This window comes from Pogoniulus pusillus, chromosome 22, assembly GCF_015220805.1.
Source record: "Pogoniulus pusillus isolate bPogPus1 chromosome 22, bPogPus1.pri, whole genome shotgun sequence".
Classification (NCBI taxonomy): Eukaryota; Metazoa; Chordata; class Aves; order Piciformes; family Lybiidae; genus Pogoniulus; species Pogoniulus pusillus.
In genome coordinates, this window is record NC_087285.1 from 3,685,654 (window position 1) to 3,704,286 (window position 18,633).

An 18,633-nucleotide genomic window follows, 5' to 3' on the forward strand; every position below is an offset into this window, starting at 1 on the left:
CAAGGTTGGAATCTTCACCCTGTCACTTAAGAGTAATAAAAGGGAAAAACAGCTCTGCTCTTCAAGCTTCCTGCACCTACTGCCTCCAAACTCCCCTCCTGCTGAGGCAGGGACAGGTGAACATATTTCTCTTCCTTTAAACCTGGTTTTAAAAAGGCCAATAAATATGGGGAAGCCTGAACAGCTTCCAAATAACCTTGCTGTAATAGACCTTACTTTCACCAAATGTCACTGGACTGATTTTTGGAGCATGTATTTTCCACCAGCTCCTCGTTAACAAGAGCAGCTTGTTTGGCTGGTTTAGATCTGAATTTCCTGCTGCATTCAGAGCTGGGAATTACAAGGGCTGACAGTGCACTGTAGTCTTCAGGGGTTCATCCAAGTATCTGGTTGCTGACATTTGAAACATCAGGGCTGTCAAAATGGAAGAGGATAACCTAACACCCAGAGGAACTTCATTTCCTTGTTTCCTTTAGAAGGTTATTAATTAAAAGGTGGTTTCAGCCAGGTTCAGACCAGGTTCACTTCCTGCCAGCTTCCCTTCATTTTGCTCTGTGAAGATCTATTTGATTTCTTTTGGGGGAGGATGTATTTATATTCTACTCAGGCAAAACATAACTTATCTATAATTCATCTTAAGAGCATGCACAGGAGTAGTGGTAACAACTTCAGAAGACATCTCCCTGTGACACAACTGTGCAGGGTAAACCAGCAAAGCCTCCCCACTTTACTGGCTTGCTGAATGTTCTGGCCAAATGGAATTAGAGCTATTAAGTGAAAAAGGACTTTTTTCCCCCTCACTAATTCCTTTGTCAGGTACTTTACAGTGGGTAGGTCTCCAAGCCTACACTGCATTTCGTTCTCTACAGGTGCTAAGGAAAAAGTGAAGCTCTGCAGCAAGTCCACAGACAGCACTAAGAGGCCAAGATGTGCACTGAACAGGACCAGCTGCCCTGTTTGTTAGGGTCTGTCTTATGCTCTTATGCTCTTCCTCACCTGTGGGCACAGGGCTTCGAGCTGGCTGGCTGACATGCGAACCAATTTCACTCCTTCCTCGTTGTTGGAGATGGAGCAGGCTAAGTTGGCCACCTGTGTGGGAGCAAGCAAAACACAGATGTTAGAACTGGGAGTTAATTTCACTCTTTCCTCGTTGTTGGGAGATGGAACAGGCTCAGTTGGCCACCTGTGTGGGAGCAAGCAAAACACAGATGTTAGAACTGGGGGTTAATTTCACTCTTTCCTCGTTGTTGGAGATGGAGCAGGCTAAGTTGGCCACCTGTGTGGGAGCAAGCAAAACACAGATGTTAGAACTGGGGGTTAATTTCACTCTTTCCTCGTTGTTGGAGATGGAGCAGGCTAAGTTGGCCACCTGTGTGGGAGCAAGCAAAACACAGATGTTAGAACTGGGGGTTAATTTCACTCTTTCCTCGTTGTTGGGAGATGGAACAGGCTCAGTTGGCCACCTGTGTGGGAGCAAGCAAAACACAGATGTTAGAACTGGGGGTTAATTTCACTCCTTCCTCGTTGTTGGAGATGGAACAGGCTAAGTTGGCCACCTGTGTGGGAGCAAGCAAAACACAGATGTTAGAACTGGGAGTTAATTTCACTCTTTCCTCGTTGTTGGGAGATAGAACAGGCTAAGTTGGCCACCTGTGTGGGAGCAAGCAAAACACAGATGTTAGAACTGGGGTTTACTTCCCCTTGTAGGGAAGTTCTTTGCCTGCTCCCAGCAATCACCAGTAACCCATCATGGAGTCTCGATGCCCCTTTGCTGGAGGTGTTCAAGGTCAAAGTTGGATGAGGCCTTGAGCAACCTGGTCTAGCAGGAGGTGTTCCTGGCCATGGCAGGATGGTTGGAACTAGATGATCTGTGGGGTCCCTCCTAACCCAAGCCATTCTGTGACCCTGTGAACTACAGAGCCTGCAGGTTTGCTCACACCCCCTCAATTTTGAATCACTATGGAGATGTGTTCCTTCTCTGGCAAAACATCATAACCCATCAGGCCAGAAACTCATAGTCAAGCAGACAGATTGCTGTTACTGCTGACTGGGTTAAGCTCTCTCCAGCCAAATGTAGCAGGGCATCACTGGCAGTCCTTGCAGTTCCAGCTCCAAAGCCTATTCCCACTCGAGTGAGACAGCAGCAACCACACAACTCAAAAACCCAATCCAGCTCTCATGCAGTCGAGGATTAAGGGTTCTGAGGAATGCTGCCTTTCCCTTGCAACATTCCTCTACCCTTCTGCCTGTCAGCCCAGAAGGACTTGGAGGCTCATCAAGCAATTCAGCCATGCAAGTGGTGCAGTGGGGTTGCAAAGCTCAAGCTGTTCTGCTGATGCTGCACAGGGCACACCTCTGCGACAGGACACGGGTACGGGAAGGAGCTGGCTTCAACTCTGCTGTGAGGACAGGCTGAGGGAGCTGGAGTTGTTCAGTCTGGAGATGAGAAGGCTCCAGGGAGACCTTAGAGCTGCTTTCCAAGACCTGAAGGGAGTCTACAGGAAGACTGGAGAGGGACTTTTCATAAGGGTATCTAGCAACAGGGCAAGGGGGAATGGCTTTAAGCTGAGGGAGAGTAGCGTTAGGCTGGGTTTGAGGAAGAGGTCCTTGAGTATGAGGGTGGTGAGACTCTGGCACAGGTTGCCCTGGAGTTGTTCAAGGCCAAGCTGGATGAGGCACTGAGCAGCTGAGTCTAGTTGAGAGGCATCCCTGCCCACGGTGTGGAGGCTGGAGTAGATGATCTCTAAAGTCCCTTCCAACCCTTCTGTGACGCCTGTATACTGCTAAGCTACTCAGAGAGTGCAGTATCAGGCAGGTGCTCCTCCAGGCATGCTTCAATTCATCAAACAAAACCATCTGCTGGTACAGGTGATCTGGAAGATCCCATCCACGATTCTCCACAACTCCAACAGCATCCTAGGATGTTAAAAACTTCACTCCAAGACCTTGACCTGCTGCACAGCAGCATCCTGAACTAGGTCAACCCCGAAGAGAAGACTTCTTGTAAACACCTGCCTTTTAAGAGCACACAGGGAGAGGACAGCATGGAATTTTTTGGTAAATGAAGATATTCCTCCTCTTGGAGCTACTCTCAGGGGAAGGAAGTCTGAAGCAAGTTGCATTCCTTGGCTGACAGGTGAGTGACAAGCACGTTATTCTGAGCCAGCTGAACACAGAGAGCTGCAAAAATAGCACCAAGTGAAGGCAGATGAACACCGAGTGCTGTCCTTTCAGAGGCACAGCAACCTGCAAACCCCCTCAGCAATGGGCTGTAAAAGCATCACCCTGAGCCAGCAGATGCTCAGCAGCCCCAGAGAACCAAACTCCTCCATCCACTTTTCTCTCTAGGCTGGGGGAATTCCACTCTCCCTTGAGTTAAGCTGCCCTGCACATTCATACACAAGCCATTCTGAAGCTGCTCTGGCCCATGCTTTGCCCCCTCCCCAAACCACACTCTTAGGGCAGCTGCTCCCACTTAGCTCACATCTCTGTCCCACAAACCATGAGGCACTTAGTGCCATGGTCTAGTTGATTGGATAGGGCTGGGGGATAGGTTGGACTGGATGAGCTTGGAGGTCTCTTCCAACCTGGTTGATTCTATGATTCTATGAACAATGTGCCACTAGACTTGAGCAGCATTTGATCATCAATCCCATCATTAATTTGGGGACCAAAAGGCCAAAGTGCAGAGCCTCTTCCTCCCTCCAGTTGCCCAAATGATGTTCCAAAGGGCAGAACACAGTCTGCTGTCAGGGAGAGAGAGACAGGCTTCCACCACTGACCAACCAAGTAAACAGATGCAACAGCATTTCTTTGGAAGAGGAGAAGGAGTCCCTCCTGAGACCTTATCTTCAGTGCTGGGCCCACCTCTGAAGCCCCTAACACTAGAAGGACATCAAACTGTTAGAGCAGGTCCAGAAGATGATCAGGCTGAAGAACCTCTCCTATGAATGCAGGCTGAGAGAGTTGGGGCTGTTCAGCACGGAGGAGGTTAGGAGACCTTAGAGCAGCCTGCCAGGACCTGAAGGGGGCTACAGGTGAGCTGTGAAGGGACATTTCACAAAGGCATGGAGTGACAGGACAAAGGGTGATGGCTTGAAACAGATGAAGCTTGACTGAGGTCAGACATTAGGAAGAAACTGATCCCCCATGAGGGTGATGAGGCACTGGAACAGGTTGCCCAGAGAAGCTGTTGGGGCTCCAAGCCTGGAATGGTTCAAATGCAGATTGGAAGGGGCCTTGAGCAAGGTGGTCTGGTAGGAGGTGGCACTGCCCATGACAGAGAGGTTGGAACTGGATGATCTTTAAAGCTGCTTCCAATTCAAACTGTTCTATGATTCTATGAAAACAAACTCCTGCTGACAGACCACACAGCATCACCACCATGAAACACTGCCAGCTATCACGAGTGTGCCCCACTCCAGATCTTTCTTTTCATGGAATCACAGAATCAAGCAGGTTGGAAGACACCTTCAAGCTCAGCCAGCCCAACCTAGCACCCAGCCCTAGACAATCAACCAGACCATGGCACTAAGTGCCCCAGCCAGGCTTGGCTTCAACACCTCCAGCCACAGCCACTCCACCACCTCCCTGGGCAGCCCATTCCAATGCCAATCACTCTCTCTGCCATGAACTTCCTCCTAACATCCAGCCTAGACCTGCCCTGGCACAACTTGAGACTGTGTCCCCTTGTTCTGTTGCTGGCTGCCTGGCAGCAGAGCCCAACCCCACCTGGCTACAGCCTTCCTGCAGGCAGCTGCAGGCAGCAGTGAGGTCTGCCCTAAGCCTCCTCTTCTGCAGGCTGCACACCCCCAGCTCCCTCAGCCTCTCCTCACAGGGCTGTGCTCCAGGCCCTTCTCTGGACACCTTCCAGCACCTCAACATCTCTCTGCAATGGAGGAGCCCAGAACTGGACACAGTACTCAGGGTTTGGCCTGACCAGTGTTGAGCACAGGGCCAGAAGAACCTCCCTTGTCCTGCTGCCCACACTGCTCCTCAGCCAGCCCAGGATGCCATTGGCTCTGCTGCCCACCTGGGCACACTGCTGCCTCATCTTCAGCTATTATCTATCAGTACCACCAGGGCCCTTTCTTCCTGGCTGCTCTCAGCCACTCTGCCCCCAGCCTGTAGTGCTGCTTGGGGTTGTTGTGGCCAAAGTGCAGAACCCTGCACCTGGCCTTGTTCAGTCTCATCCCATTGGCCTCTGCCCACCCATCCAGCCTGGCCAGGTCCCTCTCCAGGGCTCTGCTACCCTCCAACAGCTCCACACTGCTCCTAGCTTGGTGCCATTTGCAACCTTATTGATGCTGGACTCAATCCCCTGCTCCAGATCATCACCAGTTTCTGCAGACAAGACCCACACCATAAGAGGTGCAATCGGGGAGCAAGGCTTCAGCTCCTTGCAAGGTGGTGCAGTTTGCAGCTGGCTTAGCCAAGGCCCTTTTCTCCCTCCTTTCCAGTGCCACATTTGCTGCAGGCTCTGGCTCAGGTCCTCTCTGCATGGCACTACCACCAAGAGCTGTGATGCCCTATCAGGAAGGGATTTTAGTTTGACCACAGGGGCATGTTTTGCCCTGCAGCTCTGCCCTAGCTTAACCCCCCCCCCCAGCTCCCAGCAAGCCACAGTGAGCTGGGGCTCCAAAAGTGTGATAACACTTTTGTTTAGAGGCTCCAAAGAATCAAAAGCCACTGAGATGCCATGATTTAAAAGTCAAATAAACACTTTGCTGTTGCTCTAAGCACAGGTCATATTTTTGAGAGCCACCAGTTTGCCAATATTTTTTATGGTCCATATTTCCACACCGCTCCTGCCTCTGCAGCAGCAGCCACAGCCTCTAGGAGAGAGAACTCCACAAAGCTCTATTGAGCAGGGGCTGAATGAAAGGGACATTGAAGCACGACAAAATCAGCCTCGCCGCTATCTGGAGATGTTGTGCTCTCTCTCAAGCCAAGTGTGATGAATCAAGCACACAGAGACCCTGCTCTGTCTGAATACAGAGAGGCAAAGAAGTTGCTAATGGAGCATCCCTGCCATGGTAGGATGAAATTTTGTCCTTTCTGGGTGGGTTGTTTTTTTTTTTGCACAGTCATTTTTGAACAGTCATTTTTTCTCCTGAATACCTCACTGATGGCAATTCTTCTGCAGAAAGGGCCTGGCTGGGCCTGCCAAGCTGGATGAAAGAAGTGTGTGTGCTTCCCTGACTGAGGGGCTTTGGCAGTTCAAGACAATCCAACTGTTGGCTGCCACAGCCCATCCTACCGCTGAGCCTCCCAATCTCCACGCATCATCGCAGGGTGCTGGGCCAAAAGAAAGCTAACTCGCCCTGGAGGGTGACTTGCTCTGCCTGAGGAGCAGCCTAACTACCCAGCCAGCTATCTGCTAAACATCAGAGCAAAGCAGGGATGTGGCAGCAGCAAGAGATGACTTTGGAGCACGACGTGTCCCTCAGTTCGCAGCAGCTCAGCATTTACTGCACCCGTGGGAAGGCTCTGTCAGGCTACTGGAAAACACTCACAAAGCTCTTAAAAGCTTGAAATGGAAGAGCTGTGTCAACTAATTAATGGAGTAGTAAAGGACATTGCAGGGAGGTCTTCTCAAGCACCATTATCAGGTGCTCGAAAGCTGCACCTGGAGGGGACCAACAAGAAGGCTGGAGAGGGACTTTCGATGAGGGCTTGTAGTGATAGGATGAGGGGGAACGGCTTTGAGCTGGAAGAGAGGAGATTGAGACTGGAGATCAGGAAGAAATTCTTGACAGTGAGGGTGGGGAGACACTGGCACAGCTTGCCCAAGGAGCTTGTGGATGTCTTCTCTCTGGAGACGTTCAGGGCCAGGCTGGATGAGGCCCTGAGCAATCTGGGCTAGTGGGAAGTGTCCCTGCCTGTGGCAGGGGGGGTGGAACCGGATGACCTTTAAGGTCCCTTCCAACCTAAACCATTCTTTGAATCTATGAATCTTAGAACTGCATGGACCACCTGAGATGGATGCCTGTGTGAGTAAGAAATTGCATCTTCAAAGCACCTGAAAGAAGCCATCAACAACAACAACAACAACAACTCAGTGATAACTTCCAGCTCCCTGTCTGGACAGAGGACAGGGCACTGCTCTCGAGAGGTACGCACAACACCCAGGACTCCGCAGCTGGCATCGAGATCAGGCACCACCAAATCTGACTGAAGTCATACAGAGCACTCACAGATGAGACATTTCTAAAAGCTCCAAATGAAGCAGAGCACCTCAAGCAAACAACACTTCTCCTTAAAGCAAAGGGAAAGGGAATAGCTGCTCCACGTCTGCGATGCCGTCGCTGACTGGCACAGTAAGTGGTCAGCCTTGATTTAGAAAGAACACTTGTGCTGGAGAGCAAAACAGCAATTGAATCCCCGCTGCATTTGTTCATTCTTAACCATTCAACATCATCAAGCCCCTTTACATAAGCATGACTGGCACAGGCATCAAAGGAGACCAAAAAAAATGGCCAATAATGTAATCAGCCATAACGAGCAGTCTCTTGAACTGAGTTAAAAATACCCTGGGAAGGAAGACAGGCTGGAGAAAGCAGACTGATGCCTCTCAGATACCTCTCCAGCACTGACACAGCCATTCACAGCATCTTCTGCTGCAGCATGCAGAGGTGGGCACAAGCCAGCCTCAGAAGGTTCAACGAGACCAAGTGCAGCATCCTGCAGCTGGGTCGGGGCAATGCCAAGCACCAATCCAGGCTGGGCAGTGAGTGATTGGGGAGAAGCCCTGAGGAGAGGGACTTGGGGGTGCTGGTGGAGGAGAAGCTCAGCAGGAGCCAGCAGTGTGCACTTGCAGCCCAGAAAGCCACTGCAGCAGCGGCAGTGTGGCCAGCAGGGCCAGGGAGGGGATTCTCCCCCTCTGCTGCACTCTGCTGAGACCCCACCTGGAGTACTGCAGCCAGTTCTGGAGCCCTTGGGACAAGAGGGATGTGGAGATGCTGGAGAGTGTCCAGAGCAGGGCCAGGAGGATGCTGAGAGGGCTGCAGCAGCTCTGCTGTGAGCACAGACTGAAAGAGTTGGGGCTGTGCAGGCTGGAGCAGAGGAGGCTCCCAGGTGACCTTCTTGTGGCCTGCCAGGATCTGAAAGGGGCTACAAAAAAGCTGGGGAGGGACTTTTGAGGCTGTGAGGGAGTGGCAGGAGTGGGGGGAATGGAGCAAAGCTGGAGGTGGGGAGAGTGAGGCTGGAGGTGAGAAGGAAGTTGTTGAGCAGGAGAGTGGTGAGAGGCTGGAATGGGTTGCCCAGGGAGGTGGTTGAGGCCCCATGGCTGGAGGTGTTTGTGGCCAGGCTGGCTGAGGCTGTGTGCAGCCTGCTCTAGGGTAGGGTGTCCCTGGGCATGGCAGGGGGGTTGGCACTGGCTACTCCTTGTGGTCCCTTTGCCAGACCCCAACAGGCAGGAAGGATGCAGAGGAGCTGCCCGCAGAGAGCTGAAGGAGCTGAAATGCAGCCCCAGGGAGCACAGCACTGAGCAGCAGAGCACAGCCACAGCCACTTCCCCGAGCTGAACGCGGGCAGCAGTGCCAAGCAGAACTCAGAGCTGGATAAACTCATCTAAAAAAGTGGGATTCATGCAGTGAGCAGCTTTGAAACTCCAATCTGATTGGTATGAAGGATGACATCCAAGGACTGCAAGATGGGATGAGGCATTTACTGAGCTGGTTCCTTCCAGAGGTCCCTGCACAAGGTCAGTCAGGAACACAGTTAGCAGAATCACAGAGTGTCAGGGGCTGGAAGGGACCTCCAAAGCTCATCCAGTCCAACCCTCTTGTCAGAGCAGGATCTCCTATACCTGACTACACAGGAAGGCATCCAGGTGGGTTTGGAGCATCTCCAGAGAGGAAGACTCCACAACCCCCCTGGGCAGACTTGGTAGAGCTAGAGAATGGTTGGACTCAATGACCTTAAAGGTCGTTTCCAACCAAACCAGTTCTGTGATTCTGACGTAATGCTGTTGGAAATAACCAAGCAAACCACAACAGCTCTGTACTGCTAAACCTGCCCTGTGCACAGACATCCTGGCTCAGGCAGAGAGGTTACCTCACACACAGACTGCTTCTTTAATGAGAGACAAAAAGCACAAGAGGGAAAAAAAGCACTAGAATCTCTAACCCACAAATCACCTTCCAGGAGGCTTTCAACGGCTGACCCTGAAGGTGGACACCAAAGGCTTTGCTTCGTGCACCTGTGTTGACTTCAGAGATGCAACTCTGAGTTTCTCCTCCTTGTTTACAGGTTTACAGCTTCTCAGATGGGCCCAGCCCTCCTAAATGGGTGCTGGGTGCAATCCCCCAGCAATGGTGTGACCTGGAGGAGGCTCAGCAATGCCTTCATTGCTGCGCCACGTGAAATGGGCAGAGCTGCCTCTGCCACGCAGTGCTGTTACAAGGCAGGATCTCATCAAACACTGAGAGCCTGACAACTCAGCAACTGCAGCTGTAAACACAGCAGTGCAAAAAGAAAGAGTTTTAGAATCACAGAATCATAGAATCAAGCAGGTTGGCAGAGAGCTCCAAGCTCATCCAGCCCAACCTAGCACCCAGCCCTGCCCAATCAACCAGACCATGGCACTAAGTGCCCCAGCCAGCCTTGGCTTCAACACCTCCAGGCACAGCCACTCCACCACCTCCCTGGGCAGCCCATTCCAATGCCAATCACTCTCTCTGCCAGGAACTTCCTCCTAACATCCAGCCTAGACCTGCCCTGCCACAGCTTCAGCCTGTGTCCCCTTGTTCTGTTGCTGGTTGTTTCAGAGAAGAGCCCAACCCCACCTGGCTACAGCCTCCCTGCAGGCAGCAATGAGCTCTGCCCTGAGCCTCCTCTGCTGCAGGCTGCACACCCCCAGCTCCCTCAGCCTCTCCTCACAGGGCTGTGCTCCAGGCCCCTCCCCAGCCTTGCTGCCCTTCTCTCAACACCTTCCAGCATCTCAACAGCTCTCTGCAATGGAGGAGCCCAGAACTGGACACAGCACTCAAGGTGTGGCCTGAGCAGTGCTGAGCACAGGGGCAGAAGAACCTCCCTCGTCCTACCGAGATGCTCTTACCACTGAAAGACTTCAGTCCAGAGCTAACCTGTGGCCTCTCCAAACATCACTTTGGGGGGTGGGGATACACAAACCTTCACTGAGAAGCCCTCATGGAATACTAACAAACCTATTCACACCCTCATTTCTAACCCATTCATACTGGGGGAAGCTCAACATCATGGAAACAAACCTCTTCTAAGGCATTTTAATTCCTGATTAAACTACAAAACTTCTGCTTCTTGCTCTGCTTTTTTTTTTTTAGCTGCTTTTTGTTCTGCAGCATCTCCAGGAATGTGAATTCCCACTTTTAAGCAGCTTTAAATCACTCATTTTAAATGCAGTTAAGAAATAAAGGGGGAGGGGGCAGGCAACCATTCACCACTTTCCTCTGGAGGGCCTGCTAAAGAAGAGCACATCTGACATCCTCATGGAACACCAATAAGGCACAGCTAATTTCTTCTCCCCCCTCCTATTAAGCAAAGGGTCCAGATTCCCTTCATGATGGCCAAAGCCCATGGAATTCATTTATCTGCAGCAACAACTGCTCTGACAAAGCTAAGTGGCAACTAAGGGCTCTGAGGACTCACTGAAGAGCTGTCAATTATGTAACTTCCATCCCTCTTTCCAAAAGGCTTTTATTATTCACCAGGCCCATACATTTATTCATTCCCTCGTACACTACAAGCAATATCCAAGACAAATGTGACCATTTTAACGTCCAGTCCTAAGGGGTACTGCATAAGGCTGTGTTCTAGCTGTGTACTCCTATAAACTCTTTGGTTTTGCTAATTAGGAATCACTCCAAACAGTTTCACTTCTCCAGTGCCTGGAGGGATGGCAGGAGGACTTCAGCTCAAGCCCACTGGGACTCTGGAGTAAGCTACCAGGAGTTAGGCTGTTAGCTACTCTCTGATTTTATGTGACTTGGGAGTGGCTGCAGCTCCACAGAAGGTACAACTTCAATTAGAATAGAATAGAATCAACCAGGTTGGAAGAGACCTCCAAGATCATCCAGTCCAACCTAGCACCCAGCCCTAAAGCTTCCTGCAGGCAACAGAATCCCAATGTATTAACTTAAAAAAGGTCTTTAACTACCAGAAGCTGCACACAGGAAAACTCCAGACCATCCCTGGAGGTGTCCAAGAAAAGCCTGGATGAGGCACTTAGTGCCATGGTCTGGTTGATTGGCCAGGGCTGGGTGCTAGGTTGGACTGGATGATCTTGGAGCTCTCTTCCAACCTGGTTGATGATATGTTATGATTCCATAAAGTAAAGCACCAAGGAGGGAACAAAGGACTGAAATGGAGAGAACTATTTCCAGAGCTCTGCAGCCTCAAATCTGGTTTAGGTGTTCAAGAAAAGACTCGATGAGGCATTTAGTGCCATGGTCTAGATGCTGGGTGCTAGGTTGGACTGGATGAGCTTGGAGGTCTCTTCCAACCTGGTTGATTCTATGATTCTAGGAAGATGTGGAGGGGAAATTTCAGCCAGGTGGAACACAAGTGGCAAGCATAAAGTTTTCATCCTTGATTCAAAACTTCCAGCCAGTGAGAAATGAGGTGTTCAGGGGCTTTGATTTCAACAGGCTGGCAGCTGACTGAAGGAGGAAGGGGGATCAGAGAAGATACTTTCTGCTCCCTACAAGCCAACTGCTTAATGTTTTCATGGGTGGCTGGATGATCCTGGTGGTCCTTTCCAACCACAGTGATTCACAGTGATTAGATGTTGTGCTGAGGGATTTGGTTTAGTCAAGGACTTGTCAGTGTGAAGCTAATGATTGGACTCGATGAGCTTGAAGGGCTTTGCCAATCTGAGAAACTCTGTGATTCTGTGACCACCTCTCTTTTGGAGTTAAACCTCAGAGCTTGCATCTTTCACCTTGTATCTGTGTGTCTGAAAGTCTAAGGAAGGAATGCAGCTTTGCATTTGGCTCCCAACCTAAGCGAGCCGTCTCCAGCTACCTGCTGCCATCCTGGGCACAGCTGTCCTGTGAAATCTGGCAAGCTCCTTCCAGCCCCCCCAGGAAATGTCTCTCTCCAACACGTGCAGCCCCCATGTGATGGCAAAGTTTCACCAAGAAGGGAAGATTTTCAGAGAGCTGGGCAAAGCCAGAGCTTGTGCAAGATGACAAATTGAATGGGCTCTGTCTGCTGAGCAGCAAGTGCAGGAGGGAGAGCACTTCTCTGTCTCTTGCCAAGAGGAAAGGTTTTCAATCAAAGAAAGGGGAAGAGGTGTTTGAAGGGAACTAACAGCTCTAGAGCATAAAACACACCCCCAGTAGCACAGGAACACCTTTCTTTCCAGACTGGTGGGTTACCCTTCCCATAGGGATGCCAGAGAGCAGGGGCTGGTAAAGGAACGGCAGTGTGCTACACGGGCACTGTGCCCCTCGCTGATGCAGCTGTGGTGGCAGATGTAACTATTGGCACAGGAAGGATTCCTTCCTCAGACAAACAAGTTAAAGTGATAAAATGTTGTTATAAGCAACAGACACATTAGTTAGAAGGGTCCCTCTGAGCTGCCATGATAGAAATCACCCAGCTGGTAGGTAATGTAGACCTGATCTTGCAAAGCAAATCTTCATCTCAGACGCTTCTAAGCAAACAAAAGCACTTCTGGCAGTGATGTTTGGACAGCAGCTGAAGAACTATCCTTAGCCCAGGGAGGTGGTGGAGGCACCATCCCTGGAGGTGTTGAAGAAAAGACTGGATGAGGCTCTTAGTGCCATGGTCTGGCTGACTGGACAGGGCTGGGTGCTAGGTTGGACTGGATGAGCTTGGAGCTCTCTTCCAATCTGCTTGATTCTATGATTCTAAGAAATGTGTAGCCTGGAGAAGGCTCAGGAGGAATCTAATCACCACCTTCCAGTAGGTGCAGGGGCCCTGCAAGAAGGCTGCAGAGAGACTGTGTACAAAGGGCTGCAGTGACTGGATGAGGACCAATGGTTTGAAATGAGAGCAGAGCAGATTTAGACTGGTTGATAGGAACAAGTTCTGCGCCATGAGAGTGCTGGAACAGTGCAACAGGTTGCCCAGAGAGATGGCTGAGGACCCATCCCTGGAGATATTCCAGACCCTGGCAGCCTGATCTAGTTGGCTCAACAGGGCTCTGAGCAACTTGATGTAGTTGAGGATGTCTCTGCTTACTGCAGGTGGGATTGGACTAAATGACCTTTAGCTGTCCCTTCCAATCCAGGTGATCCTATGAGTCTATGACAACAAATCCTCTGTGCTTACCAAAGCCTACCTATGCTATGAGGACAGGCTACAAGAGTTGGAGCTCTGCAGCATGGAGAAGAGAAGGCTTTGAGGAGACCTTGGAGTGCCTTACAGGAGGGATGAGGAGGGACTACTGACAAGGTCTTGTAATGACAGGACGAGGAGGAATGGGTTTAAATTGGCAGAGGGGAGATTTAAAGTGGATGTTAGGAAGAAGTTCCTGACAATGAGGGTAGTGAGACACTGGCACAGGTTGCCCAGGGAGGTTGTGGAGCACAGAGAGTGTGGGTGGTGAGACACTGGCACAGGTTGCCCAGGGAGGTTGTGGAGCACAGAGAGTGAGGCTGGTGAGACACTGGCACAGGTTGAGGGTGGTGAGACACTGGCACAGGTTGCCCAGGGAGGCTGTGGAGCACAGAGAGTGAGGGTGGTGAGACACTGGCACAGGTTGAGTGTGGTGAGACACTGGCACAGGTTGCCCAGGGAGGCTGTAGAGCACAGAGAGTGAGGATGGTGAGACACTGGCACAGGTTGCCCAGGGAGCTTGTGGAGCACAGAGAGTGAGGGTGGTGAGACACTGGCACAGGTTAAGGGTGGTGAGACACTGGCACAGGTTGCCCAGGGAGGCTGTGGAGCACAGAGAGTGAGGGTGGTGAGACACAGGTACAGGTTGCCCAGGGAGGTTGTGGAGCACAGAGAATGTGGGTGGTGAGACACTGGCACAGGTTGCCCAGGGAGGTTGTGGAGCACAGAAGCACAGAATGTGATCAGAGATCACATTCTGTGCTTCTGTGCTCCACAACCTCCCTGGAAGTCTTCATGAGGCCTTGAGAAACCTGTTCTAGCAGGAGATGTCCCTGCCTATGGCAGGAGGGGTTGGAACTGGCTGAGCTTTCAGGTCCCTTCCAACCCAAACCATTTTATGATTCTATGATTTAGCTGATCACTCAGAACATGCTGCCTCATGGCCTTCCTAAAGGCTTCCAACTTGGTGCTGCTGAAACTAGTTTCTGGTGATTCAGACAACCCTTCACACTGAGTTTAACAGTAATTACAAGTCCATTATGCTCGTGAAGAAGGCGACAAAACACCAAGAGGAATGAGCTCCACGCAGCCTTCAGACAACTCCTTGATGACACTACATGACTAATAATCCAATATTGCTAATGACTGAGATGATGAAAATCCAGACTGTGCATCAAGGCTTTTAGTTGCATAGCAAGGATTAAAACATTCATGTCACAGCTCTAAAAGCTATGCCCAAAAAGCTACTTAAAAATGCTGTTGGAATTAACACTCTCTCTGGCAAATGGAGCAGGCTGGGACTCAAGTCACTTTTTACCTGCCTCTGAAGACATCAAGGCAAAAGCAGCAACACTCAGAGGGGCTTTATCTTGCCTGACCTCTTTCCCAGATAGCCCTTTTTTTTGCCAAACACTTCTGTTTGCAAAGGAAAAAGGAACAGAGTAAACACATGGCTGATTCTGGTGGGGTCAAAGGACATTAACAACCTGGAGAAGAGAAGGCTCTGGGGTGACCTTAGAGCAGCCACCCAGTACCTGAAGGGTGCCTCCAAGAAAGCCAGGAAGGAACTTTGTCCTATCATTATAGGACAAGAAAGTAAATGGATTGGAGCTTGAGGAGGGCAGATTTAGACTGGAGATCAGGAAGAAATTCTTTCCAGTGAGGGAGGGCAGATGCTCAGGGGGCTGCAGCAGCTCTGCTATGAGGATGGGTTACAAGAGTTGGGGCTCTGCAGCCTGGAGAAGAGAAGGCTTTGAGGAGACCTTAGAGTGGCCTTCCAATATCTGAAGGGGACCTACAGCAAGGCTGGGGAGGGACTACTGACAAGGTCTTGTAATGACAAGGCAAAGGGGAATGGGTTTAAAGAGGAAGAGGGGAGATTTAAAGTGAATTTTAGGAAGAAGTTCTTTCCAGTGAGGGTGGGGAGACACTGGCACAGGTGTCCCAGGGAAGCTGTGGACACTCCCTACCTGGAGGTGTTCAAAGCCAGGTTGGATGAGGCCTTGAGCAACCTGGGCTGGTGGGAGGTGTCCCTGCCCATGGCAGGGGGTTGGAACTGGATGATCTTGAAGGCCCCTTCCAACCTAAACTATTCTATGAATAGTTTCTCAAGCCTTAACCTCATTCACCTCCAACTTCTGCACCCTTTGCACCTCCCTAGGTCTAAGTGCTTCAAGACCAAACCCCACACTCATCCAACCATGATGACTGCCCCTGTGGAAAGAGCATAGCAGAAATGCCTCTGCTCCAAGTAGCAGCAGCTAACCAGGATGTTCTTCAAACAGAAGAATGCCTCCAACCCCCCAGTCACTGTCCAGACATGTGAAGGTTCAAATCCATCTTCAAACACTTCATCAGTTTCACTGTCAGCCTGCTGATGGCCTTGCTTCCCCCTTGTGTACTTACAATGAAACCTGGGTAGAAAGATTACCCTGAGGTCTCCTATTCCTCTTCCAACATGAGCTTTAATCTCTACCAGCATTCTCCAGACCCTTTCAAACCATCCTGTGAATCTGTGAGTCTGAGCATGAGCAAGAGCAGAAGCAGTGACCTCAGGTTGGCCTTTTGGAATGACCTCAGCACAAGGCTGGGTGGAAGAAGTCTCTCATTCCTGCAGTGCCTCTGCACTGCTGCCTCACAGACACTGCTGCATGCTTGCAAGGCAGCAAGAAGCAATCCCACAGCTCCCACATCCCAACTTTCCAAATGCCACCAGAGCTGCCACAGCAGCTGAGTCCAGCCAACACCCAGGTGGGTTTCAGAGCCCCTGGTTTTCAGTTCTAGAGCAATTTTCCCAGCACTTTGTAAGCAGCTGCTCACCATTTAATTCTACAGCTGCCAAAGTTACCTCCAGCATTCACTCTGATCGTGTCTCCTTCCCTGCTCCTAACTGTTCAATATCTTTACTGATGATCTGGATGAGGGGATTGAGTCCAGCATCAGTAAGTTTGCAGATGACACCAAGCTAGGAGCAGGTGTGGAGCTGTTGGAAGGTAGGAGAGCCCTGCAGAGGGACCTGGCCAGGCTGGATGGGTGGGCAGAGGCCAATGGGATGAGACTGAACAAGGCCAAGTGCAGGATTCTACACTTTGGCCACAAGAAGCCCAAGCAGCACTGCAGGCTGGGGCCAGAGTGGCTGAGAGCAGCCAGACAGAGAGGGACCTGGGGGTACTGGCAGAGAGGAGCTGCAGAGGAGGCAGCAGTGTGCCCAGGTGGGCAGCAGAGGCACTGGCATCCTGGGCTGGCTGAGGAGCAGTGTGGGCAGCAGGACAAGGGAGGTTCTTGTGCCCCTGTGCTCAGCACTGCTCAGGCCAGCCCTGGAGTGCTGTGTCCAGTTCTGGGCTGCTCAATTCAAGAGAGATGTTGAGGTGCTGGAAGGTGTTGAGAGAAGAGCAGCAAGGCTGGGGAGGGGCCTGGAGCACAGCCCTGTGAGGAGAGGCTGAGGGAGCTGGGGGGGTGCAGCCTGGAGAAGAGGAGGCTCAGGGCAGAGCTCATTGCTGTCTACCTGAAGGGAGGCTGTAGCCAGGTGGGGGGTGGCCTCTTCTCCCAGGCAACCAGCAACAGAACAAGGGGACACAGTCTCAAGTTGTGCTGGGGGAGGTCTAGGCTGGATGTGAGGAGGAAGTTGTTGGCAGAGAGAGTGATTGCCATTGGAATGGGCTGCCCAGGGAGGGGGTGGAGGCACCGACCCTTGAGGTCTTCAAGAAAAGACTGGATGAGGCACTTGGTGCCATGAGACCATGGCACTGCTGACTGGCTAGGGCTGGGTGCTAGGTTGGACTGGATGATTTTGGAGGTCTCTTCCAACCTGCTTGATTCTATGAAACCATTCTATGAAACTGCATCCTGCTCCGAGCAGGGAAAAAGCTTCCTGAGCAGGACACTTCAGTCGCTTCCAGTTACATCCAAGCCTGGCTCTGCACCCACATGTCCAGACCTTTTCCTACATAATTTAGTGTGGCATTAAGAAGATTTGCCTCCAAAAAACCTGTTACAAGAACAAAAGCTATCCTATTTAAAGGTCACTTGCCTTTACTTATGTATGATGGATTAAATTTGCATCTCCAGTTACGTTGGAAAGTGGAAGGACTGGGTTGGGTTATTGTTTTCCCCTCCTGAGCCTTTCCTCCTTTGCTGCTGAGGACTGTAAGGAAAGCTTGTTCCACCAGCAGAACTTAATTGATTTATAATTAGTTGACTAATAAAATGAAGTTACAAGGGAAGTGCATTGGCTCTTGAGAAGTGTCAGACTTCAGAGGGCAAATTAAAGAGTTCTAGTGGCCATTTACTGAAGCCATTTGTTTCAAATTGCTGCCAAGGTTATCTACAGACAAATTGCAGCAAGCAAGCTCTTCAGGAGAAGCATTTTGCTCTCCATCTTCAAATGGGAAATTAGCCTGGAGTTGGCCTGGCTCTGCCTCTGTTTGCCAGCCCAACTGCAAGGACACTGCTCTTATAATACACAATCACTTCCAAATAAACACAAGTCAAACTTGAGGTTGGAGATTATTTCCCCCCTATAAATTAGCCTACTGAACAGAAACTCTCCTCCCCCTCTACTCTGCCCTGCTGAGACCTCATCTTGAGTACTGCCTTCAGTTTTGGGCTCCCCAGTTGAAGAGGGACAGGGATCTGCTGGAAAGGATCCAGCAGAGGGCTACAAGGATGATGAGGGGACTGGAGCAGTGCCTGGTGAGGAGAGGCTGAAGGCCCTGGGGCTGCTTAGTCTGGAGAAGAGAAGACTGAGAGGGGATTTGATAAATGTTTATAAGTGTCTGAGGGCTGCCAGGAGGTGGGGGACAGGCTCTGCTCACTGCTCCCTGGGATAGGACAAGGAGCAATGAGTGTAAGGTGCACAAAAGAGGAGATCATCAAGTCCAAGCCCCCCACCAGAGCAGGACAATCCTATCTAACACAGATCACAGAGTAACACATCCAGACAGGCCTGGAAAGGCTCCAGAGAAAGAGACTCCACCTCTCTCCCTGGGCAGCCTGTGCCAGTGCTCTGGGACCCTTCCAGTAAAGAACTTCCCCCTTGTGTTGAGCTGGAACCTCCTGTGCTGCAGCTTCCATCCATTGCTGCTTGTCCTGTCCCAGGCAGCAGTGAGCAGAGCCTGTGCCCCCCGTCCTGGCAGCCCTCAGATATTTATAAACATTTATTCAATCCCCTCTCAGTCTTCTCTTCTCCAGACTAAGCAGCCCCAGGTCCCTCAGCCTCTCCTCATAAGCCATGGCCTCCAGTCCCCTCATCATCCTCCTAGCCCTCCGCTGGACCCTCTCCAGCAGATCCCTGTCCCTCTGCAGCTGAGGAGCCCAAAACTGAAGGCAGTATTCAAGATGAGGTCTCAG

The 18,633-nt window shown here is 51.0% G+C and overlaps 1 protein-coding gene across 1 annotated transcript in view; it reads right to left on the reverse strand.

The window, feature by feature from the left end:
* CTNNA1 (catenin alpha 1) overlaps window positions 1-18,633 on the reverse strand; it is a 208,911-nt gene that overhangs the window by 59,996 nt on the left and 130,282 nt on the right. Inside the window, exon 10 of the mRNA XM_064161488.1 lies at window positions 997-1,089. Within this exon, the coding sequence (XP_064017558.1) occupies window positions 997-1,089 (93 nt within the window). The remainder of the gene's footprint in view (window positions 1-996; window positions 1,090-18,633) is intronic.